Below are 24,276 nucleotides of genomic sequence, written 5' to 3' on the forward strand. Positions count from 1 at the left end.
TGCTCATTCCTATGGGAAGGAGGGCAGGGGGGGCAGAGGGCAGAAGGGGGTACAGGGGCCAGAGGAAGAGAAGGCTGTGGAAAGCCCCCCCCCCGCTTGCTGGTCTGGGGTGCGGGGCCACAGGCATGTAACTCTTTGGTCCATGGGAGGTCTGCCTCTGAGCCCACCCTGCCTCACAGGGCTGTGGGGAGATCGTGGGGGGAGAAGGAGAAGCTGCCAGCTATTTTGGGTTTCTGGCAGGAAAGGGTGGGGGCACACAAGCCATACTGCAATTCACAGTGTGAGCACCGCTGCTGCCGCTCCCCCCCCCCCCCAGCCACTGCGCATGGAGGCCAGGCAGGAGCCTATCCCTGCACACCACGAGCGCACAGCTTTGTGGGAAGCCCTGAGTCCCGTCCCCGCTGTGATGCTTGCACTGTGAGGCTGCAGAGCTGCAGGACACATTTACATGGGCACCCATGTACACACGCGTGTGTGCGTGTGCTCTCTCTTGCTCTCTTGCCTCCGGCCGAGGGGAGGGGCACAGGCTGCCTCCGAGCACCCACTCCCCTCAGAAAGCTGTGTGATGCCGCCCTGCGGATTTTGCAGGGCGCGCCGCTACCATGCCAGAGGGCAAAACGGGGGCCGAGAAAATGTTCCCCCACTGCCAGTTGGCCAAGAAGCGTTTGCTCCAGGCAGGGACTGCAGGGACAAAGGCAGTTTGGGTGGGTGTGATGTTCTGGTGTAAATCAACAGTGCAGCACTGAACTGGGGCCCTGTGTGGCCGCACAGATGGCGCACACCTGCAACAGGATGGCTGCTATCAGCTGCGCTGTGGCCCTTGGGAGCCTCGGCCAGCCGGAGCGCCCCCCCCCCGCCAGCTTGCCACAGGGCCGCTCCAGCCCTCAGCCAGCAGCCGGGTCGCTCCAAACAGGGAGGGCCAGACTCATGCCGAGAAGACCCCCCCCACCCGTCGCGCCTCCCCACAGCACTAATGAGAGGAAGCCCTCGTGGTCCTGCAACTGGCCGGCCAACCGGAGAACCACCCCATGGAAGGGGTGGGGGGAAGAGCTGGGGTGCGGGGAGTGTGGTCCGGGGTGGGGTGTTGCAGAGGGCTTCCCAAAATAGTGCACGAGCATCTCCAACGGGGGGGGGGCATCAACCAGACGCCGCCCACAGGCATGCCTCAGGTTGGGGGGCAAACTGTGGGCAGGAGAGCCCCTCCGTGGATGGCCTCCACCAGACCCTGGCCATGGAGAGGGGCCCATCTGGCTGCAGCTGCTTCCGCAATCCCCTCCGACAGGCAGCCCCCCACACCCCACCTGCTTCCTTCGCTTCTGGACTTGTGAGGTGCGGAGAGTCCTGTGTGGAGCACGGGGACCCTTTCGTCCCGCAGCAAGCCTGCCACGGAGGTTGTGTTGGCACAGGCTGGGGGCTGCTCAGCTGGGCAGGAACTGGAACCCAGCCCCCCCCCCCCCCCGCTGCAGGACTCAGCTGGCCGTAGTGATGCTTGCGATGGAAGGCATCCAGCCCTAAGGGGCCCTGCCCTACCCAGAGCCAGGAGCGGGAGCAGGGAGAGCTTCCCCGCATTCAGACTGGCATGCCCCCACAACCCCGGCCTTGGTCACAGGCGTCCGCCTTCCCACAGGAGCAGGGGACGTCCGTGAGCCGAGCCAAGCAGCCCTTCCCGGGCATGGCCCCCCCACTGCAGCCTCACCCAGCCCGACCCACACGGCCCCACACAGCAGGAGGCCCAGATGTGCCGAAGCCGCAGCGCCGCAGCTGGCTCCGGGTCAGGCCGGGCATGGCGGGGGCCCTGGCGCCACTGCGGTCGGTGATCCCACACACGCGCAGCTGCCCCTCCCAGCCCTGGCAGGGCTGCCGAGCGGCTAAAAGCGGCGACGGAACAGCCAGATGGGCCGTTTCAGGAAGTGCTGTTTTCCAGCGGCCGGGCGGCCAGTCCGGGGTCAGCCAAGGAGCGGCTGCCCTGCACGGGGCTGGGTCAGGGGGTGAGGCCCCGGGGACTGGCAGCAGCCTCCGCAGCAGCCAGCTGGCCAGCCAGCCGAGGCCGGAGTGGCCAGGCCGCCCCGCAGCCCGGGAGGGGCCGTGTGCAGGGCCTGGAGGCCAGCTGAGGACGCCGTGGGGGGGGGGGCTCCTGTGGTGCCCAACCCCTGCCCCTGAACGGCTCCACGGAGGAGCCTGGAAGAGGCCTCTGGCAGCACGCCCTCCTGCTCTCTGGCGGGGACGGACCCACGCGCCATGCAAGGAGATGATGCCTGCTGTGGGCCGCCGTGGCACCCTCCTGCGGCTGAGGGGCCTGCTAAAGGAGCGGCTGCCCCTGCGGAGCACTGGCCCCCGGTGAGGACAGGGCTGCGGGGGCCCCGGCCCACTCCTCGGCGCTGGAGCGCGACACCAGCTGGATCCGAGAGGCAGCCGCAGGACCCACAGGCCTGGGGGTGAGGCGCCCTGGATCTGCGCCCGCTCACCTTCCCATGAGTGCCAAAGGGGCCATGTGGAGCCTGCCGAGCAAGCGGGCGGGGGGCACAGCACAGAGATAGCCTCGGCAAGGAGCCCGGAGGCCCCCATGCAAGCTCCGCCAGTCTGCTCACAGGCAGTGGGGACGCCAGAGCCTTTCTCATGCAGCGCCCTGAAGGGGGAGGCCCGGCCCCTGCTGGGAAGCACTGCTGACTCACCCTTCCCCTGGGCTGGCAGGGTCGCTCGCGCTCGCTCGCTCGCTCGAGAGGGCAGGTTGCGAGCGCGGCACGTCCCTTTAGGGGCCATCCCCCTCGGGCCACTGCGTAGCCCCCGGCACGTCGGCTGCATCCCAGAGGTGTGGGGGGGGCCTGAACCTCAGGGCTGGGATGCCGGAGGGAGGCTGGGTGGCTAGAGGAGTGCACGTGCGGGGCGCCTGCTCTTCGCCGGGAATGCTCATTCTCGTGAGGAGCAAGTTGGCTTTGTGGGCACCCCTGGAAAGATGGGGCAGGGTGAGCAGGGCGAGAGCGGGAGGACGGCAGGCTGAGAGAGTCCAGAAGGATATTCCAGGAAAGTTTGCTTCCCGCCCTTGCCGTGCAGAACTGCATATGCATTAACAGCACGAAATGAAGGCGGCAAATATATTACAACCCCAGCCAGGCCTGCAGTGCCAGGTGTGCCTGGGGGCAGTCAGGATTCCTGCCCAGACACTTCGTGCCCAAATGGGGACGGGCAGTCTGGCAGGCCTGGGGAGCCGGCGGAGGGGAGGGGGAGCAGCACGGGGCACGGGGAAGGGCGTGCCGGAGGAGCTGCTGCCCTGCGCCTCCACAAGGGCACCGTGCGTGCAGCGCCAAGGGGCAGGCTCCTCCGCAGAGCACGACTGATGGCGCTGGGCTCCAGAGGCCGATGGGCCGTGGGACACGCTGCGCCCGCCAAGCAGAGGCTCCCGAGAGGGAGCGCATCCAGAGAGGACCTGCACAGGGGCTTTTGGCTACGGGCACGTGCCACACCTGACGAGGAAGCTCAAAAGCCCTCAAAAGCCAAAGACCAGCATCCTGAGGACTGTGGCGAGGGCTCAGAAAGGCCCCTCTGGGGCTGGGGATGATGCTCCCCTCGGGGGTGGGGGTCAGAGCTGCACATGGGGGAGGCCTGAGAAACAGCAGCCTGCAAGTAAGCGAGGCAGAGGGGCTGGTCGCTGCTCTCCTTCTCGCCCTCTCGCATACGGATTGCTCCAGCCAATCATCTCAGACCCATCAGGTGTCAGCTGAAGCAAATCAAGGGCACAGCAAGGAGCCAGGCAAGGCTGGTGGCAGTTTGGACTGGGGCCCAGTGGGGCCCAGGTCCAGTTCCCACTCAGCCGTGAAGTTCACTGGGCCCCAGTCCCTCTCTCGCAATCACACCTTCCAAAGTGGGGGCAGTGGCCACAACTGAGGAGCAGGTACTCCAGATCCAAAAGGATCTGGGCAGACTGTGGAAGTGGGCGGGGGACAACAGGATGGCGTTCAAGGTGGGTAAGTGCAAGGTCTTGCACTTGGGGCACAGGGATGGGTGTTACAGGGACAGGATGGGGGACCAGTGGCTGGAGAGCGGCACTTGTGAAAGGGACCTCGGGGTGCTGGTCGACTACAGGCCAAACATGAGCGGCAGTGTGACAATGAGCGGTCAAGAAGGTGGACGCCACCTTTGGTCCCTTAGCCAGAAGCGTGGCTTCTAGATCGAGGGAGGTATCACTCTATATGACTCTGGTGCGCCCACAGCTGGAGTGCTGCGTCCAGTTCCCAGTTCACAGCTCCTGCAGCCTTAGCCCACAAAGACCAGAGTCCATATTAAACTAAACCCAGGCTTAGGAAAGGGAAGGAAAAGCCATGCATGGCTCTATAGTAGCCATTGTGCAAGGCCAGGTAGGGGAAGAGACTCCTTATCAACACAAGGTGAAGTCTAGCTTCAGTTTGGGATCAATGTAGGCTCAGGTTTTAGGGTTATACAGAAACTCATGAATTAAAGCTCCGAAATAAAGTAACCCCAGATTGAGAGTCCAAGTTATCGGCCTTAAACCACTCACAAAGGTACTCAGCTTTCCAAGCCACATCTGTTCTAAAGTCACCTATGCTTTGACTGAAGTCCCCTCCAAAACCCACTTCTGCAGAATGGAATTATTTCCACGCCGGGGCTGGGGCAGATGGGCCTTAGCAGGCATCCCCATTCACCGGAATTTAGGGCAGACCAGAAGTTCAGCTGCATCCCCATTGCTTTCCAAACAAGGCCCTCCAATCAGGCTGGAAGCATGAGGGGTTGTGCCAGCCTACCTAGAATGGGCTAAGGAGGCAGGCAGGCGTGAGCCCCAGTGGCGAAGCAGCTCGGCCTCAGGGACAAGGGGCCACACACAAGAAAGCCACACCAGCATGTGAGAACCCCAGCCCCCGATCTCATGGGCAGTAAATGCAAACTGTACATTCAGAACTAAAAGTAAATCCATCATTTTCATCCAGTAAAACGCAACATAAAGCAACGCATCACGAAACAACGGATTTTTCCCATTTAAACATTGATTATATTTATATTTTTCAAGGAACTTTCTGAACTTTCCTCCTCCTCCAGATCTTGCCCTGACGACAATAAGCCTGGAAAGTAGGTTGGGCTGGGAGAGCAGGACCGGTCCAAGGGCACCCAGTCATTTCCATGGCTGTGTGGAAACCTGAGTGCAGATCTCCTGAGTCCCAGTCCTGAACTCAATCACTGCACCACTCTGGCTTCCTCAGTAATGCCAATTAAACCCAGTTGTGAAGGTAGATGGGCAACAGAGGTATGGGGGCTGCCCAGTATTTTGCACTCAGCACCACTGGGACGACTATCACAAAACAGCCAATGCATGGCTGCCCAGCCTGTCCTTGAACACGCTCCCTGACGGGGGCCCCACCACCTCCCGTGGAAGCCCGTTCCATGCCCTAGGGGTCCCAACCCTCAGGCAGTACTTCCTGGCAGCCACCCTGAGGTCCGGTTCCTTGAGTTTTGACCCACTGGAACGCATCCTGCCCTCCTCTGCAGGGAAGAACAGCTCACGGCCCTCCTCCACATGCCATCCCCTCACATGCCTGTAAGTCGCTCAAAGATCCCCTTGGAGCCTCCTCTTCTCCAGGCTGCAAAGACAGGGAAATGGGCCCTTAAAAGGGACCTGCTCTTTGGACAATGAACGACTCTCCTTTCCCACGAGGATGTGCCTCCAGAGAGCGGGGGGCTTGTGCTAGTGGATGATTTGATCCCTGGCCACACAGGCGGCTGGGTCTGCAGAGGGCATGTCGCCCGCAGAGTAAACGGCCAGCCTGGAACAGAGGCTGCAGGTGTCGCGTGGCATCTACCACGTGCCCCCTGCGGATGGTGCAGGGGGAGCCAGCAGCTGTGGCTGACTTTAGCACGACTGATGTGGGAAATAAAGTCTTTCCAGCCGGAAGCCAGGTTGAAATCCAGGACCTCAAGGGGTCTTTCTCTGACATGCTGCCTGTTTCACATGCGGTTTCTCCTCAGAAGAAGCTGAGGGGTTTCGGTGTGTCAATGAGAAGGTGGCATAAGGAGGAGGGGTTCAGATTTGTTAGGCATTTTGCAACAAGCCAGGCCTATGCAGGAGGGATGGGCTCCAGTTGAACCAAAATGGAACCATACTGCTGGTGCATAACATTAAAAAGGTGGTAGAGCAACTTTTAAACGGGACCCTGGGGAAAAGCTGACATAAGCTGGCAAGCATCTGGTCCAGGTTAAGGCATCCCCAGGGGGCGAACATGGAAGCATGTCTGATTTCCCAGATGCAGTAGGGCAGGGAGTAAACTATGAGCACATGGCAAGGCACAATAACCAGGCTGAAGCAGCAAAGCAGGCGCTTCACATGCTCAGAGAGGGACACTGTGTTTAGGGGAATGCTAGAAACTCCCAAACCAGAATAGGAGAAATGGAGTGCCTGGTTCTAAGGGAGAACCTGGCTGGAGGGGGCATTATGGAAACCCGGTGGGACAGAGAGAGCCAGCAGGACAGTCTTCTCTGGATACAAATCCTTGGGAAGGACAGCGCAGGGCACAGGTGCTGCTCTGCACACCAAAGGGAGCATGGGGTCCAGTGGAGGTGGAAAGGGCTGTGAGCGACAGGACGGGCTCCACCATCCCGCACACCAGAATGCTCAGGCTAATCTGGAGCCGGAACAGGAACCTGGGGAGGCCTCCAGCAATGGTGCCATGGCAATGGCAAATTCCTTTGCCACCCTCCCCTTGCTCCAGTCCAGACAGAGGCACCCAATTTCTCAAAGCCCCGCATGAGCGTGCTCTAGAATAATTGTGCTCTTGTTCATGGAACCAGCCAGAGGGGAGGCAATGCTCAAAGTAATTCTAGGCCGGGTTGTCCAGGTGCTGGCATGGCGTGTCAGTACTGCTGAACCACCTGGAAACGGTGACAAAAGTGCCACCGAGTACAGCCTGCACGCAGGCAGAAGGTTGCCAAAGAGGGGCAGTGTGGTCACAATTGGCTCAGAAGCAGGAATCCTCACTAAACCGAGGGGACTACTGGAAAAGAACGTTAACAGAGGGGTCAGGAGGGCTAAATCTTTGAAAACGCTTGGAGATTACTCAAAACCGCCGTAATAGAGGCGCAGAGAGTAAGTGAGGAACGCTGGCGTGAGGTCCAAAGACTACCAGTATGCTTAACAAGGACTCAGGCATGAACAGTCAAGGGGTCAGGTTTGCTGATGACACCAAGGCAGGGTGTTAAAGCGAGAAGGGACTGTGAGGGGCTCCTAAGGGATCGCTCCAAACCACAAGAACGGCCACCAAAAGGGCAGGTGGGCTTCCACGCGAGCGAGTGCAAAGTCATGCATGTTGGGGCAAAACGTCCCAATCGCAAGGATGGGCTGGCGGGATCTCAGCTCGCAGGGATGGGCGAAGAAAGGGGCTCTGTGGTTACGGCGGAGAGTTCAAAGAAAAGGTTGACCCAATGTGCAGCTGCTGTGAAAGAGGCAAACTCCATGTTAGGCAAACCCTAAACCCTGCCCAGAACCTGAAAAGAAAACCACCAAGATCACCAACAAATTGCAAATATTTGGAGCAACTGTACTTAGAATGCTGTAAACAGATCTGGTTACAGCAACCGAAAAAGGACACCAGCGGGTTGGAAATAATGCAGAGAAGAACAATTAGACTCTTCAAGGGGTTGGAGCAGCCCCCCTATGCAAAATGGTTGCAACTGCTGGGATTGTTTAGCTCAGGGAAAAGGCAAGTAAGGAAAGACATGACAGCAGCATCCAAATTGTGCACTCTCTGGAGAAGGGCCGTTATTTCCCCTTCCCATAGTACTACAGCGCAATACAGTCATCCCGCCCGTGAAGGTGTAACTTGGGGTCCTGCCGTAGCCAGGTTGGACCCCGTGGCCCTCTGGTCCCTTGTAACTCCACCGTTTTATGATTCCGCGACGCTGGCTGCTCAGAGGTTCAGGACAGATCAAAGGAAGCATTTCTTCACACAGCGCACAGTTCTGGAATTCAGTTCCTGCGACAGGAAGTCGTGATGGCCCCAGTCCGAGCAGTTTTAAAGGAGGACTAGACAAATTCATGCAGGAGGAGTTAGCAATGTCCATCCACCTTGCTGGCGCTGTACTGCCTCCATTATGGGAAGTGGCAAGGCCATGCACACCAGCTGCCGAGGAGCATGGGCAGGCAGAACTCACGAAGGACCCTGCAGGCACCTGGCGTGCCTCCGTGCGAGCGCAGCGCTGAACTGGATGCCTTCCTGCCCTGATCCTGTATGGCTTTTCTTACGCTCTTTCTTATGAATCAGTCAGTCTGACCCAGCAGTGGAGGAGGAGGAGGAGAAGAGAGCGAGGAACAGTGTTTCCAGGTGGGAACGGGGCTGTCCCAGACACAGGGAACAGCAGGGCAGAAGACACGGAAATGACGAGCGCCCAAGGAGAGAGGAGTACAGGGAACGCGGCTCACGGAGCGCTCTGTAGAGTCAAGCAAGCAAATGCACCCTGGAGGGAGGAGAGTCCCAGGTATGGAGCTGGACGGGCATAAATACGAGGACAAGAAGCCTGAAGGACACTAAGCTTGGCAGGGAAGTGCTGTTAGTGAAATCCCGGCCGGGGCCCAGCAACCCCTGGAGAATGACATGCGCGCCACCTCTGGCTGCTGCTGCTGTTCTGCTAGAGAACCAGTGGGACACACTGGCATGAGCCTGAGCTGGCACATGGAACAGCTGGGTTCCAACCCCCGCTCCACCACAAAACTCACTCGGTGATACCAGGCCAATGGCAAAGCCCAGCCTTCCTGGTCAGGCAGTTGTGGATAAAATGGAGGGAAGGACCTTGTAATCTGCCTTGAGTTCCTTGCAGGTGGAAGAATATAAAGTAATGCCATCATCATCATGATGTAAACATTGAAACATGACAGGATTTCTGCTGATGGCAGTTTCTATTGCATTTCCAGGCTTTGCATCGCTAAAACATATAATTTCTTACTTTCTCTCTGACTAGAACCACCATGGCCAAGCCACAGTCAGCTGCTGTGCCACGCAAGCCAGGAGGGATTCGGTGGGGTGGTTTATTTTTGGTGACTTATTGTTGGGCTTGTCTGACTCATGAAGGGTTAGCCTGTTGTCTGAACTCAGGTGACGCAGCCCATTCCGGTTCATAGAATCACAGAACAGTAGAGCTGGAAGGGGCCATGGAGGCCCTCGGGTCCAGCCCCTGCTGCTGCAGGACACCACGTTACACCTCCCACTCAGAGGGCTGCCCAGCTTCTTTCTGGATGTCCCCAGTGTGGGGGAGCCCCCCACCTCTCCAGGCAGCTGGTTCCACTCTCCTACTGCTCTGACCATGAGGAAGCTCTTCCTGATGTCCAGCCTGAATCTGGGTTGCCGCAGCTTGACTTGATTATTCCGTGTCCTGCACTCTGGCATCAGCGAGGAGAGCTCTTGGCCTTCCTCTTTGTGGCGGCCTTGAGCCTTGAGCAGCGCTGACCACTGAGCAGTGGAATTGCACGAACGGCTGGAGGCACCAGAGATGGGGGAGCAGCAGCAGGTTGAAGCAGCTATGGGGAATGCTGAGTGGAGGAAAGCCACTGAAGAGGGAACTCCCTGGAGAAGGGTGGCAGGCAGAAGCAGGAGACACTGCTCCAAGGACCCACTACTGCTAAGCAACCACTTCCAGACCCCGGAGGATGAGGCCCATGGGCAGCCTGCAGAGGAAGGACTGTGAGGGAACCGGTGGAACAGGGAGCATGAGGGAGAAAGGCAGCTGAGCAAGAAAAAAGAAAAGCAGCCTCTGTGGAAGACTCCCCGTTGCATGGGACTGAAGCCCAAGTGTGTTGTGACGACCCGTGGATCAGAGCTGTGAATGAACGATTGCCAAAGCTCATAAAACCCCAAGTGACCCCTCCAAAAAATTATTGACCTGCACAGCAGATAACTTTCTTCTACAGACAGAGGAGGAGCCATCTAGGGGATCAGCTGTCCTCAACTCAATACTGACTAACAGGGATGACCGAGTGTCGAAAGTGGAAGTTGCAGGAACTCTGGGGGAAAGTGTCCACAGCATGCTTGAGTTCTTGATTATAGAGGAGCAAAAACCGGCGCGTCGCCATGCATGTACACTGGATTTAGGGAAAGCTGATTTTAATAAACTCAGGACAATGCTAAGTAAGGTCCTGCGGCAAGTGGGCTTAAGGGGAAAAGGAGTCCAAGATGAGTGGGAGTTTTTTAGAAAGGAAATTTTAAAGGCACAATTACAAACAATCCCAACAAAAACAGATCGCAGACGACAGACAAAACCAATGTGGTTCCACAAAAAACTTCGAGTTGAGCTAAAAACAAAAAAGGACATGTGTAGGAAGAGGAAGGAAGGCCAAGGGACAAAGAAGAGCACAGGCAGGTGGCACAGAAGTGTGGGGATGATGTCAGGCAGGCTAAAGCTGAGGATGAGCCGAAGCCAGCAAGGGAGGCGGCAAGAAAGCTTTCCTGCCAGGTATGTTCACAGCAAAAGACAGAGGTTCAGCACACTGATAACTAAGAACAGGCCAAAGTGTCCAATTCCTACTTTGGCTCAGTGTTTTCCCAAAAGCAGGTCTAAGACCCACATGGCAGAAATGAAGTACAAACTGAAGGGTCAGGATTACAGCTTGAGATTAATAAACAGTCAGGAAACACCTAATTTCTGTGAATGTGTTCCGGTCTCCAGGGCCCATCCTAGAGTCATAAAGGAACCAGCAAAAGAACTCTCAGAACCACTGACTATTCTCTTTGAGAAATCATGGAGGGCAGCGGAAATAAACAAATAAAGACATGCCGGGTGACTGGAGGAGGGCTGACGTTGCTTCCATCTTCCAAAATGGCAAAAAAGGAGGATCCCAGGGACTACAGGCAGATCGGTCTGTCATCAATCCCTGGGAAAGTTCTGGGGGAAGTCAGTCCGTAAGCACTTTGCCGCCCGTGGAGCAATTGCGAGAAGCCGGCATGCATTTAGCAAGAACAAGCCTTGCCAGACCCTTCTGATCTCATGTTTGATCAGGTAATCTCCGTTGTGGGCTGTGGACAGAATACATCAAAGCTTTTGACAGAAAAAAATGCCCCATGATATTCTGATCAGCCAACGGGCTAAAAGTGGGCTGGATGGAGCACCTGCCAGGAGGATCCTCAGTTGGCTACGGAACGAAAACACTCATTAATGGCACCTTCCCAGACTGGGGAGAGCTAACGAGCACAGTGCCACAGGACTGAGCCCTGAGCCCAGTGCTCTTCAAAATCTTTATCAATGGCTTGAATTAAGAGGTGCAAGGACTGCCAGTCAAATCTGCAGATGACCCAAAACTGGGTGGGATGGCTAAATCCCTGGAAACAGAAACGAAATTCAAAGTGATAGGCTCGATAGGCTGGAGCACCAGGCCGAAAGCAACAGAATGGACTCCAAGAGGGACTGATGCCAAGTTCCACACCTGGGAAAAGGAAACCAAGCACACAGTTACAAGACAGGAGACACTTGGCTCAACAGCACGGTGAGGAGGATCTCGGAATTGTTGTAGATCCCAAGTGGGATACAAGTCAACAATGTGATGTGGATGCAGGAAAGGCCAATGCTACTCTGTACTGTGTTAATAGAAGCGTGGCTTCCAAGTCTGGTTCCTGTTAATCATAGAGCAGTATAGCTGGAAGAGGCTGAGAGGCCATCAGGTCCAGGCTCTTGCTTTGGACACCAAGCTTCAAGAAAAACGTAGACAAGCTGGAAAGATATCAGAGGAGGACCACAAAGTTCGTTAGGGCCTGGAAACAGAGCTCGATGGGGAGAGTTTGATCATTTTACCTTGAGAGGGGAAGACATGCCAGCACTTTTCCAATGCTCTGGCACCCGGAGGAGGGCCAGAATCAGGGTGTGGGGCATGTGCACTGGGCTTCAGTGACCGGACGCCAGATTCTGGCTGAACTTCGGGAAAATCGCCGACTGCTAGAGCAGTACGGCAATGGAACACATGACCTGGGGAGGTGGTGGGCTTCCCCGTACTGCAGGCCTTCAGGAGGAAGCGGGACAGCCCTCTGCTGTGCATAATTTGATCAGGGGCCCTGTGCTGCGCAGAGGGCTGGACCCAAGGGCCGTGGAGGCACCTTCCAGCTCCAGCGTTCCATAAACATCTATGAGGTGACTGCCCTGCAAGCATTTCATGAGACGGTAAGACTCACGCGAAAAGACTGTAGTACTAGAGAGATGCTCAGGGTTGCCCCAACCTGGCGGTGACTTGATGGCTTATCACGACAGCAAGGCCCAGAAACTTTAAGGCCATGAAGGGGGCTCACGTGCGGGACCGCACAGACGTGCCCCTTTGAGCCCCTGTCCTTCCATTACAGCAGCGCCTTCAACTGCACCGAAGGTCAAGCGACTTTAGGTAGGGCGGGGGTGCCACACACAGGCAAACACTGACCACACGCTGTCTTTGCATGGCTACCGAAGGCACCGCCGGAGTCAGATCTCTCCGTGTGCATTCGCAAGTAACAATGAGAAGCAGCAGTTACAAAAAAGGAGGAGGAGGATCAGCATCAGTAGAGAAGCACAGATACCACCCTCCCCACCAACTTAGCCATGTTTACTTAGAAGTAAGAAGGACCAAACTACTCAGAAATAAGCAAGCCCAGAAAGTTCCATGGAATCCATCCAAAATCCATTGCTTTGGAAGTTTCTATCTTCAGCAGCTGCCACGTAAAAATGCTTATTCTGAGCCACATTCTTCTGTTCTAGCAAAAACAAATACTGAAGAATAAAGAAAGCTGTTCTGTCCTCTTATGTTCACCAGGGTCAAACAGAAGGGGCGGTGACAGTGAATCGGTGTGTCCCACCCTCACCACAGGCAGCAATTCAGGCACTGCACGCTCAGCACAGTAGCCAAGAGAGTCAGAAGGGGTCCACTGGGCCATCTAGTCTGACCCCGGCTCCAGCTGGCCCCACTCACGACATGCTTAATTGAACACACATACGCACACACACTCCATTCGTACCTAGTTCCCTACCAACCCCACTTCTACCATATGTGCCCACAGTCACCCCACAAGCCGCATTCTGATGGAGGCACCCAGCCACTCCGCTACCCAGGAGGACGCACCCTGAGCGGTGGGGAGGCACCCCCTGCTTTGCTTGCTGCCCCGGACCACTCCCTCCCGGGGCTGCCGGCTCCTGCAGCTCCGGCGCCCCACGATGCAGTGCAGGCACTGGAGCAAGGAGGTCTTTCTTCAGCTTAGGGGGGAGTGACCTGGGGCAGACCCAAAGTGGGTGGAGCCACTTTACAACAGAGGAGTCTGGGTCCTGTTCAGGAAGGAGGCAGGTAGAGGGTCCCCTGCCCAAGACCCCCCTTCCCGTCCCTTCCGCGGCCTCTTGGGCTGCTCTGAGTCACTGGGAGAATGGCCTGAGCCTGCACAGCCTCTGCACATGCTCAGTGGCATCCACCCGGCTACAGAGGGTGGAAGCTGTAAAGAGAGAAGGGGAAGAAGAAGAGGAGCTCCCTGGATAATTCCTCGGCCGATTACTCAGGTCTGGGAAGAGCGGCAAAGCAGCTTCTGTTCTCCTTTGCGGAGCATCAGCTCCCTCAGGGGCACAGGGGCCTAAATGGGGATCCAGCCCAGTCTGTTGTCTGGCACTGCCAGTTGCACTGGAATGCCAAGGGGGCATGACAGGAGGATCGGAAGTGCTCCTTCCGAACCTCGGCCCTGTGGCCCAGTGGCTGGACAGCCGGGCCGCCACGGCACGTGAAGCAGCCCCGACGCCAGTCTTCCCTTCTTGGGACCCCCCTTGGACAGAGGCCTGCCCGGTTAGGGCAACTCCCCTGTGCGACAGAAGCCTTCCTACAGCTGCGGCTCTTATTTCTCTCCTGCTTTAAACTGACAGAATAGCATAGCCGGCTTACAGTGACAAGGCAGTAAAACAGCATCCTAAGAAAATAAGTTTATTTTAATCAAAACAACCAAATGAAAACTCCCACTGCCCTTTTCCCTTCAAACAATGTGTGTGAGGTTCACCTCCCCAGGCAGCTGGTTCCCCTGTCGTATTGCTCTGACCGTGAGGAAGCTCTTCCTGATGCCCAGCCTGAATCTGGGTTGCTGCAACTTGAACTGATTATTCCATGTCCTGCACTCTGGGATCAGTGAGAAGAGACCTTGGCCTTCCTCTCTGTGACAGCCTTGGAGGTCCTTCTGGAGGGATCTCATGTCCCCCCTCAGCCTCCTCTTCTCAAGGCTGAGCATGCCCACTTCTCTCAGTCCCTCCTCACAGGGCAGTGTTTCCAAACCCTGGATCATTTCTGTCACCCTCCACTGGACCCTTTCTCATTTTTCTGCATCTTTCTTAATCCTTGGTGCCCAGAACTGGACAGTGTTCCAGGTGAGGTCTGACTAGTGAGGAGTATAGAGGAACTACTGCTTCTCGTGATTTGGAAGTAATACTTCTGTTAATGCATCCCAAAATAGCATTTTGCCCTTTTGGCAGCTGCATCGTATCATTGGCTCATATTTAGCCTATTGTCCAGAATTACTCTGAGATCTTATTCTTTTTCAATTCTGTTGAGCCACGTGTTCCCCATCCTGTATCGATGCATTTGGTTTCTCTTTCCTGGGTGGAGGACTTGGCACTTGTCCCTACTGAATCTCATTCTTTTGCTTTCAGCCCAGAGTTCAAGTTTAACGAGATCACCCTGGATCTTCATTCTGTCTTCTAGGGTGTGTGCTATTCCACCCAGTTTTGTATTGTCTGCAAATTTGCTTATCTTTGCCTGTACTTCCTCATCCAAATCATTAATAAAGATGTTGAAGAGCACTGGGCCCAGGACTGAACCCTGCGGCACCCCACTAGTTACCTCCATCCAATCTGAGAAGGTGCCATTGATGAGTGCTTTTTGTGTCTAATTCAGCAGCCAATTTTGGATCCACCTAATCGTTTTTCCATGTAGTCCAGTTTTTGCTAATTTGCTCATTAGAATGACATGTCACAAGACGTGGAAAGCTTTGCTATGTCCACAGTGTTCCCTCTGTCCATCTGGGAGGTTACCCAGTTAAAAAAATGAGATTAAATTAGTCAGACAGAATTTATTTTTGATAAACCCATGTTGGCTTCTATTAATCACTGTATTTTCTTCAAGACACTTTCAGGCAGAATTTTAAATAATTTGCTCCAGAATTTTTCCAGGGATTGATGTCAGACTAACTGTTCTGTAGTTCCCAGGTTCATCTTTTTCCCTTTTTTGAAAATAGGGACAATGTTAGCCCTTCTCCATTTGTCTGACACTTCTCCAGTGTTCCAGAATTTACTGAAGGCAATAGCCAGTGGCTCTGAGAGCTCCTCTGCTACCTCTTTTATGACTCTGGGATGGAGTTCATTGGGCCCTGGAGATTTGAACGTGTTTATTCCATCTAGGTATTCCTTCACCATTTGTCTGTCAATCTTGGGCAGCCATCTCTCACTTCCAGCTTGTACTTCCTCTTGATTGCAGATTTCCTTGTTGGAGAAGACTGAGGTGAAGTAGGAATTGAACACCCCTGCCTTTCCCTTGTTGTCTGATATTACTGTGCCACCCACTTTAAGTAGCTGGACACCCTTCTCTTTCTCACGTCTTTCATTCTGGATGTATCTGAAGAAGGCTTTCTTATTCTTAGCATCCCTCACTTTTCTCAGTTCGTTTCCTGCTCTAACCTTCCTGATGCCGCCCCTGTAATTCCTTGCTATTCGTTGTTGCTCTTCCTTCCTGGCCTGGCCCTGCTCCCACTTCCTGCACATTTCTTTTTTTCTTTCAGGCTGTCACTTAACTTTTTGTGGAGTCACATGAGCTTCTTCTGCTTCCTTCTGCACTTTTTCTTAATAGAATTGTTTGTAGTTGTGCTTGGAGAATTTTCTTTTTCAAGATTTTCCCTTCTCTTGGACTCCTTTTCCCTTAAGGTTGTGTTGCCAGGGCTCTTCGCTTATCATTTTTCTGAGTTCATTAAAGTTGGCTTTCTCGATGCCCAGGATGCATGCTGGCTCCAGTTACTTTTGTCTCCTTTATGATTGAGAATTCAAGTGCTGTATTATCACTCCCCCTCACAAGTTCCCATGGTTGTTATTTTGTCCACCAGGCCATCCCTGCATTAAATCGAGGGCAGCTGATCCTCTCATATCTTCCTCTACTTTCTGCTGGAGAAGGTTTTTGGCAACGCACGTCAGGAATCCCTTGGGGGGCTGTGCTTGGCAGAATTTGTCTCCCGGTGTATATCAGGGAAACTGAAGCCCCTCATGATGGCTTCATCATTCTCCTGGGAAACAGCAGCGAGTTCCTTCTCAAAGGGTGTCGCCTTCTCCTCTTTTTGACTGGGTGGTCAGTAATAGACACCAATGACTATGTTCCTCTCATTTTTTTGCTACCTTTAAACAAAGCCAAATGCTTTCAGTGGGGCTACTAAGTTCCTCCTTCTGTATTTCTGTGCAGATATATGTGTTTCTTACATATGGTGCAACTCCACCTCCCTTTTTGTCCTTTCTGCTTTTCTTAAACAGGCTGTATCCATCAATTGTAGAGTTCCAGTCATGTGAGTCATCCCACCAAGTTTCAGTTATTCCTATAAGATCATGATTGCCCTCATGTACTATGAGCTCAAGTCCTTGTTGTTTGTTTCCCATACTCTGGGCACTGGGGTAGAGACACTGAAGTTCATTCTCACTGTGCCCTGAATGTTCAGAAAAAACGTTTCTTATCACATTCTGGGGGATACTGGTTTTGGGCTCTGCTTGAGGTCTTTTTCTCTCATGAAATATGTAAGTCTTTGCCAGGTGATGGTATGCCATGGTGCACATCTCCCTCCCCCGTAAGTTTTAGTTTAAAGCCCTCCTGATGAACTTTTTCTGCCCTCCGTTCTGTGTGAGGTACAGCCCATCCTCTGCCAGGAGCCCCTCCTCCAGGAAGCCCAGCTGGGGGTCCCGGACTGCACGTCTCCCTTCACAGCACCCCCCTCGTGGCCAGGCATTCACCCGCAGGATTTTTCTTTCGCTGACAGTTCCTCCTTCACATACTGGGAGAGTTGAGGAGGGGACTCTCTGGGCCCCAGTGGTTTTGATTTTCCTCCCTTGAGCTTCGAAGTCTGATGCTATTTCAGCAAAGCTTCTCCTGGCAGTGTCGTTGGCTCCCACGTGGAAGAGAAGGGGTATTTGTCAGTGTCAGTGGGTTGTATGAGTTGTGTGAAATTGTGGGTTGTATCTTTAATCTTGGCACCAGGGAGAAAGCATACTTTGCAATTCTCTGCATCATCGCAACATAAATATTTTTGTATCTTGCACAACAGTATCTTGTATCTTTGTATCTTTGTATCTCCCACCACTATCGCTCTTCTCATTTTGGTGTTGCAAACTTTGCTGTCCTTTTCCTTACCAATTGGCCTTTTGTCTCTTTTTCAGAGTTACACAGTGTGTCGTGTAGCTCTTCCACGGCAGGTCTCGCACTCGCCCCTTCCGCAGGTAACTCCAAGTGGTTCGAGGGTCCCACTGCTTCCACTGGAGCAGACTCTCTTCTTGGTCTTGTGCGCCTAACCGTCAACCTGTTCCAGCGAGTTTCCCCGTCTGCCCTTCCCTCAGGGTTCTCTTCTGCTGCCTCACCTTGCTGCTGCTCTTCTTGCTTCTGGATTGCACTTCGCTGCTGCAGCTCCTCCACTCTGTCTAGGAACTCCTTCCCTTCCCTTCCCTTCCCTTCCCTTCCCTTCCCTTCCCTTCCCTTCCCTTCCCTTCCCTTCCCTTCCCTTCTCTGGAGGGTGGACCCTCTTCATGGCTTCTTACATCCAATATTGAGGGGGTGGCCAGCTGGGCCCAGGAGGCTGCCAGCTCCTCTTTGAGGGAGGGGGCAGTGCCGGCAATTGTAAAGAAGGTAGTTGTGGCGTCACTTCTGGAAATGCCCAACAAGGACCAGTGGCTACAATCTCCTTCCTGGGCAAGGTACCTGAGCAGGTAGATAAAGGCCAGCTCTAGGCACTCCTGGATGAAACTATCTCGATCCACTTCAGGCTGGTTTCAGGCCTGGATTTGGAGTGGAAGCCACCTTGGCCATCCTGTGGGATGACGGCTGCTGAGAGAGGGACAAGGGGAGCGTGGTCATGCTGGTTCTGCCTTTGGTGCCATCAAGCATGGTGTCCCTCCTGGACTGGCGAACTGGGCTGGGAATTGGGAGCACTGCACTGCAATGGTTCTGTTTAGAAACACAGAAACAGAGCGAGCCAGAAGGGGCCTCCCGGGCCATCTAGTCTGACCCCTGCTGCCAGCCAGCTCTGTTCATGACATGCCTCCCATGTGCATGTCCAGCCTCACCGATGGGGCCTCCACCACCTCCCGTGGAAGCCCATTCCATGCCCTCGGGGTCCTAACCGTCAGGAAGCACTTCCTGGCATCCATGTTGAACCTTGGATGGCAGTGGAACTGGCCAGCCAATCGGAATTGCTGGGAAATTGCTTCTTCGCCACTGCCACTTATGCTCCGGGGCTATTAGGGCTCTAACTGATCTCTCACCTCTCCTACACAAAGCCATTGGAAGGACTCGTGTGGAGATACAAACCGAGGCATCCCCGTACAGTTGACACCCAGCTCTGTCGCTCGTTAAGGGACATTTGGGCCATGGCTGCTCTGAATGAGTGTCCAGGAAGCACAATGAACTCGACGGGCGCCAACAGACTGCGGCTCAGTACCGGCTAAGGCAGAGGGCTTGCTGGTGGCTGGCTGGCCTGCCCGGAACAGCCATCCGTGTTCAATCTGCTCTGGAGAGGGCCGTGTTCCCCTGGGGGATCTGCCTCATAGGCTGGGGACACTCTTGGATCCAGTATTGTCACAGGGGGCAGGGATGGGGCCGGTGGCACGGAGTGGCACTGATCAGCGGAGGCTGGCACGCTGGCTGCGGCTTTCTGGCCTCCATGCACTGGCAGCCTGTCACCTGGCCCAGGGCGGTGTGTTATGCACGGGAGCGCCCTTGCACCCGGCCCAGACACCTTGGCTGCCCCGAAACAGGGCAGGGAGGGAGCTAGTGGGGCTGGCCAGAAGGAGGGCATGTTGTGAGCGGAGCCAGCTGGAGCTGTGGGGGCAGACTAGATGGCCCGGGAGACCCCTTCTGACTCACTCTATTTCTACATTTCTAAGGAGCACGTGGCTCCGGCGCTTCGTGGTCTGCACTGGCGGCCGGCTGGCTGGCCTGCCTGCCTGCTGCCAGACCCAATTCAGGCTGCTGGCATTTACATGCAAAGCCCTTCCTGGCTTGCAGTCTGGTCACCCGAAGGACCATCTCCTGCTGGAGCCCTAAATTCACCCTCGCAGGCCCTTCGCTGGGTGTTCCTGCCAAATAAGGTGATGCAGGTGGCTACTAAGCGGCAAAGCTGTGGAATGCCCTCCTCCAGAAGATTTACCTGGCACCCAATTTATGATCCTTTTGGTGCCAGGTAAAGCCCCTTTCATATTCCTGGACTTTTTAAACCTTAGATCTTAAGCATATTAATAGGTTCTTAAATATTTGCATTGCTGCTAGCTTTTATGTTGGCTTTATTGTACTTTGAGGTTTTTATATTGCATTTTACTATGTTACTCTGATTTATGGTTGTAAGCTTTGTTTTGTAAAATGCCCAAGCAAAATAAAACCACTGGCTGCCTGGAGAAGGCATGGAGCCTCTGCCAGTTAAGAAACGAGCGTCTTGTCCCCCAGCTGCAAACCCACCTCCGGGCAGTGTCCTTGCCGCTGGAGGCCGGACACATGCAGTACACAGAGGAGGTGCGAGGGCAATGGCTGCTTCCTGAGACATGATTTCTCTGTGAGTTTAACTGTAAAATCAAAACCAAAACCTCCAGCTACGAACAAAGTGGCCCACTCCAGCTCCGTGGCTGTGGATGAGACTGAACACATTTCATGCTCCTTTACATTGGCTGGGAGCCGCCACGTCTTTGGACAAAACAATCCTAATCCCAGACACTCACTTATTTTAAAACTAATCCAATTGACTAATCTCACTAACCAGAAACAGTTTCCTTCTATTCTGCACCACCCTGACTCTGCTTTTGATGGGTTGCTTCTTGTTTTAATTGTCCATTGATTGGTTACTAGGTAACAGCTAGTAACCCTTTAGCCTTTGGGATGCATGCAAAAGTGAATGGATTTGCTTGGAGACCACTGCTGTCTGTTCCATTTATCCTGAGAAATGCCTCATCCCTGGCCATCGCTCTGCACTGGGACTCTGCCTCACTGGAAGGCAGCAGAGGGAGTCCCCTCTGCTCAGCACCGCTGGGGCCTCACTTGGGGTCCTGGGTCCAGTTCTGGGCACCTAAGCTTTGAAAAGATGCAGAAAAGCTAGAAAGGCGCAGGGGATGATTTGGGGCCTGGAGGCAAAGCCCTGTGAGGAAAGATGGAGAGAACCCGGCCAGTGCGGCCTCAGGAAGAGAAGAGGCAGGGCAGCCCCTACAGGTACCTCAAAGGCAGTGACGGAGAGGAAGGACAAGATCTCTTCTCATTTATTCCAGAGAGCAGGGCACGGAATGGCAGACTCAAGTTACAAGAAACTATGTTTGGACTAGACACCGGGAAGAATTTCCTGACTGCCACAACAGGACGACAGTGGAACCAATTACCTCAGGAAGTTGTGGGCTCTCCCTCACTGGAGACACTCAGAGAGCATTTGGACAGTCCTCTGAATGGGCTGGTGTAACTTGATGTCGTGCAGCAGCAGAGGGCTGGACCTGCTGGCCCCTTCCAAGTCTGCTACTCCGTGATTCTGTGGTGCACCCCAGAGAATCCAACCCCAAATGACCCTCGGGACTTGCGTGGGTGCCATGGGGAGCGTCTGGCGATACGCAGCTGGCTCAGACTGACCTCACCCAGCGCGTCCACCTGCATCTCAGTCAGGCAAGCGTAGTGACCCCCCCCCCACCAGCCTTCTTCACCTGCTGCCTTGATAGAGGCCAAACTTTATGTTATGTTAAATGTGCATTTTTGAAGCAAAGAATCAGCCACTTTCTTTTCTTTTAATTCTCCCTGCCCCCCCCCCCGCAAGAAACGGTAGACAGAGAAGCAGTTAACTCTTTCTTCCCTCTGCTATCTTCCCACTGCTCCCCAGCTGCTATTTGCACCCAAAGCTTGTAGTAAAGAGTTAGCTCTTCTCTGAGAGAAGAACAGCAGCAATAGGTGGGCTTTTGCCAGGAAACTGCAGTTTGCGCCGTCTTGCCGCTGCTGCTTCTGAAGCAGCGTGGCCAGCACTAAACCCCTCTTTATTCAGACGCATGCTGAACATGACATGCTGCTTGCCCTCGCAGACGGTGCCTGTGTGGCAGTTCTGGCCAAAAGCAGCTCCGGCTGCCCCCACCCACTCATCCACACCACCCATCTCCTGAGCCACCCGGAGGAGCCTCTCCCCTCCCCCACTTGTCCATCCCACGGCAACAGGCGCTGGAGCCGGGTGCTGCGTTTGTGCAGCTACGGGGTAATTTGTGCTTTTCTCCTTCTCGTAACGTCACAGACCTTGGCAGCGTAAGAGCAGGGCTGCACTCAGCCAACAGACAAACTTGTTCCAGAGGCTGCAGCTCTAAGGACAATCCCCCGAGCCACTGTCCATGACATTTTGGGTGAAAACAACAGAGACAAACAAATATGCATCACACACTCTGAATCCTGAAAAGTGACTGGAAAGGACACGGGAAACAGAAGAGCTGCATTAGCAAGTCCGGGTATCGAGGAGACTGTGCTGAGAAGAATACAAGAAAAGCCACGCTGGATCAGCTGCAGGCCAGCCAAGGGCGCAAGAGGGATTCTGAGCCGCCCTCTGGGCCACTCTGGAGTCACGGCGCAAATCCCCCCACAGATGCGGGGCTAAGCACTGCCCCACCGCTCTGCTCTCCCTCTCACCAAGGGGCCACAGCTCTATGCTACTTGCAGGGCAGAGAGCAGCAGCAGCCCCCACGGCCCCACTGCAGCCGCGCCCGCATGCAGCGCCCTTCTGCTCCCCGTCCCCACCCAGAACTCGAGCACCTCCGAGCCGCGCTCACCTGGAGGAAGCAGGTGCCAGGAGGCACACTCTCTTTCAAGGAGACATTGTAGAAGTTGCTCTCGAAGATTGGCTCGTTATCATTGACATCCTGCAGGCTCACCCGGAGCACAGCCGTGGAGGAGAGGGGCGGTGTGCCCCGGTCAGTGGCCAGCACAATCAGCTGAGGCTGGGGGTCGACCTCGTAGTCCAGAGCAGAGGCCGTGGTGACGATGCCCGTGGCCGGGTCGATGGCAAACCAGTGGGAGTGCGTGTGCGGCGTGTGCAGGACGCTGTAGTGGACCTCACCGTTGGGGCCCTGGTCTTTGTCGCGGGCAGTCACCTGCAGCACGAAGCTGCCCGCGTAGACCACCTCAGGCACACTTTGCTCGTACTCCTGAGCGTCAAAGAGCGGCGGGTTGTCATTGACGTCCGTCACCTGGAGCACAAAGGCAGACTCGGCGCGCAGGGGGGGTGTCCCAGCATCCGTGGCCGTCACGCGCAGCTCGTACGAGTCCCGTTCCTCCCGGTCGAGCATTTGGTCCACGCAGATCAAGTAGATGATGTTGTCCTTCGTGGTGAGGGCAAACTTCCCTTCGCCGCCTTCCAGGGAAACATTGACGTGGGCGTACTCCCCGTAGTCGGGGTCTGAGACCGAGATGCGCGCCACAAACTGCCCTGGCTGGGCCCCCTCAGAGATGCGAGGAGAGCCATCCTCACTGAGGAAGATGATGGTCATGGTGGGCTGGTTGTCATTGTAGTCCCGCACCTGGATGGTGACAAAGGCAGTGGAGACTTCTGGGTGCACAGCCTTGTCCCGGGCCTGGACCACCAGCTCGTGGACCTTCCGGAGCTCGTAATCGAGCCACTTGTTCAGCTTGATCACCCCCGTGGCTGCGTCAATTGTGAAGTACTGCTCGGGGTCGCTTTGCCGGCGGTTGATCTCATACACCACCGCACCGTTGTCCCCCTCATCCGCATCTGAGGCAAAGACTTGCAGGACGCTGCTGCCTGGCTGGAGGTTTTCCGGGATGAGGGTGTGGTAGCGGCTCTGGTTGAAGGCCGGGGCGTTGTCATTAATATCCTGGACAGACACATCCAAGGTCATCTGGGAGCTCCGGGGCGGAGACCCCCCATCATAGGCCTCCAGAAACAGCGAGTACCTGGAATGGACCTCCCTGTCCAAGATGCTGTTCACCACCAGCTCGGGGTACAGAACCCCATTTGGCCCACGGCGGGTCTCTATGAGGAAGGCCTGGCCTGCACTCGCCCCCTTGATCGTATACCCTTGGGTGGCCAGCAGGCCGCTGTCCGCATCGAAGGCTGGCTCCAGGGGGAAGCGGCTGCCCAAGGGCGTGTGCTCTGGGATCTGGAGGGAGCCGTGCTGCCGGGGGAAAGTGGGCGCGTGGTCGTTGATGTCGCTCACGAGCACATTGACCTGCACGGTGGCCCCTTCTGGGGTTACGGCGATGAAGCTGTAGTGGTCGCGGCTCTCGCGGTCCAGCACACGGGCCGTCTTGATGATCCCCGAATTCTCATCGATCTCTAGGTCCGTGGCCACCCCACTGCCCTCCTGGGCAGAGATGAAGTACATGTAGCTGGTGGTGCCAGGGGGAAGCCCGGCACTGATGTCCCCGATGATGGTGCCCGAAGGCTGCTCCTCATCGATCTGCAAGTCCAGGGTGCCCAGCACTGCAGAGCCCTGCCCAGGCACGGGCCCCCCGAGCAGCAGCAGCCCCCACAGGACCAGCAGCCCCATGGCCGGCCGCTGCAGGACACGTCTGCGAAGAGGGCAGGTGCAGGGGGAGTGGGCAGGCTCCATCCACGCAACAGGCGCCTCAATCCTGCAAGGAATGCAAACGAGAAAGCTGGTCAGGACAGGAGCGAGGCGGGGGGCTGGCGTGGCGAACCGGGCCAGGGGGGCAGAGCAGGAGGGGAAAGACACCTGCCAGGGAAGTGTCCCCATCCATGCTCCCCCCACGCGGCTGTCTGTGGCCCAGCACATCTTGAGAAGCCAGCAGGGCCTGGGAAGGTGGGAGGAGATGCCCACCCTGAGGCATCTCAGCAGAGCGGGGCTCCCCGCTGCCCAAAGGAAGCCCTGTTTCCTGGGACTGCTCTGCCACCTAGGGGGGCCCTGGGTGGGCGCGCTCCTGACCCCACAGGATTCCACCTGCAGGGATGCCCCGGGGCTTGTCCTGGGGGACATCCGGGGCCCCTCTGGCTCCAGCCCGGAGGCCCCGCGCCAGCGGACGAGGGCCCTCACCTGCCACAGCGGCGTGCAGCCAGGCCCGGGAGCAGCCGCCGGGGGCGCCGCGGCGGCCCGGGC

The 24,276-nt window shown here is 55.8% G+C and overlaps 1 protein-coding gene across 1 annotated transcript in view; it reads right to left on the bottom strand.

Annotated features, from left to right (window-relative positions):
- The window catches only part of DCHS1 (dachsous cadherin-related 1), a 43,704-nt gene extending 19,932 nt beyond the window's left edge, over nt 1–23,772 (bottom strand). Inside the window, 1 exon segment of the mRNA XM_044428153.1 lies at nt 21,973–23,772. Coding sequence (XP_044284088.1) covers nt 21,973–23,772 — 1,800 coding nt within the window.
- Between the last annotated feature and the right edge of the window lie 504 nt (nt 23,773–24,276).

The sequence above is a fragment of the Varanus komodoensis genome, unplaced genomic scaffold (genome assembly GCF_004798865.1).
Source record: "Varanus komodoensis strain SLA01 unplaced genomic scaffold, ASM479886v1 scaffold192, whole genome shotgun sequence".
NCBI classification, from domain to species: Eukaryota; Metazoa; Chordata; class Lepidosauria; order Squamata; family Varanidae; genus Varanus; species Varanus komodoensis.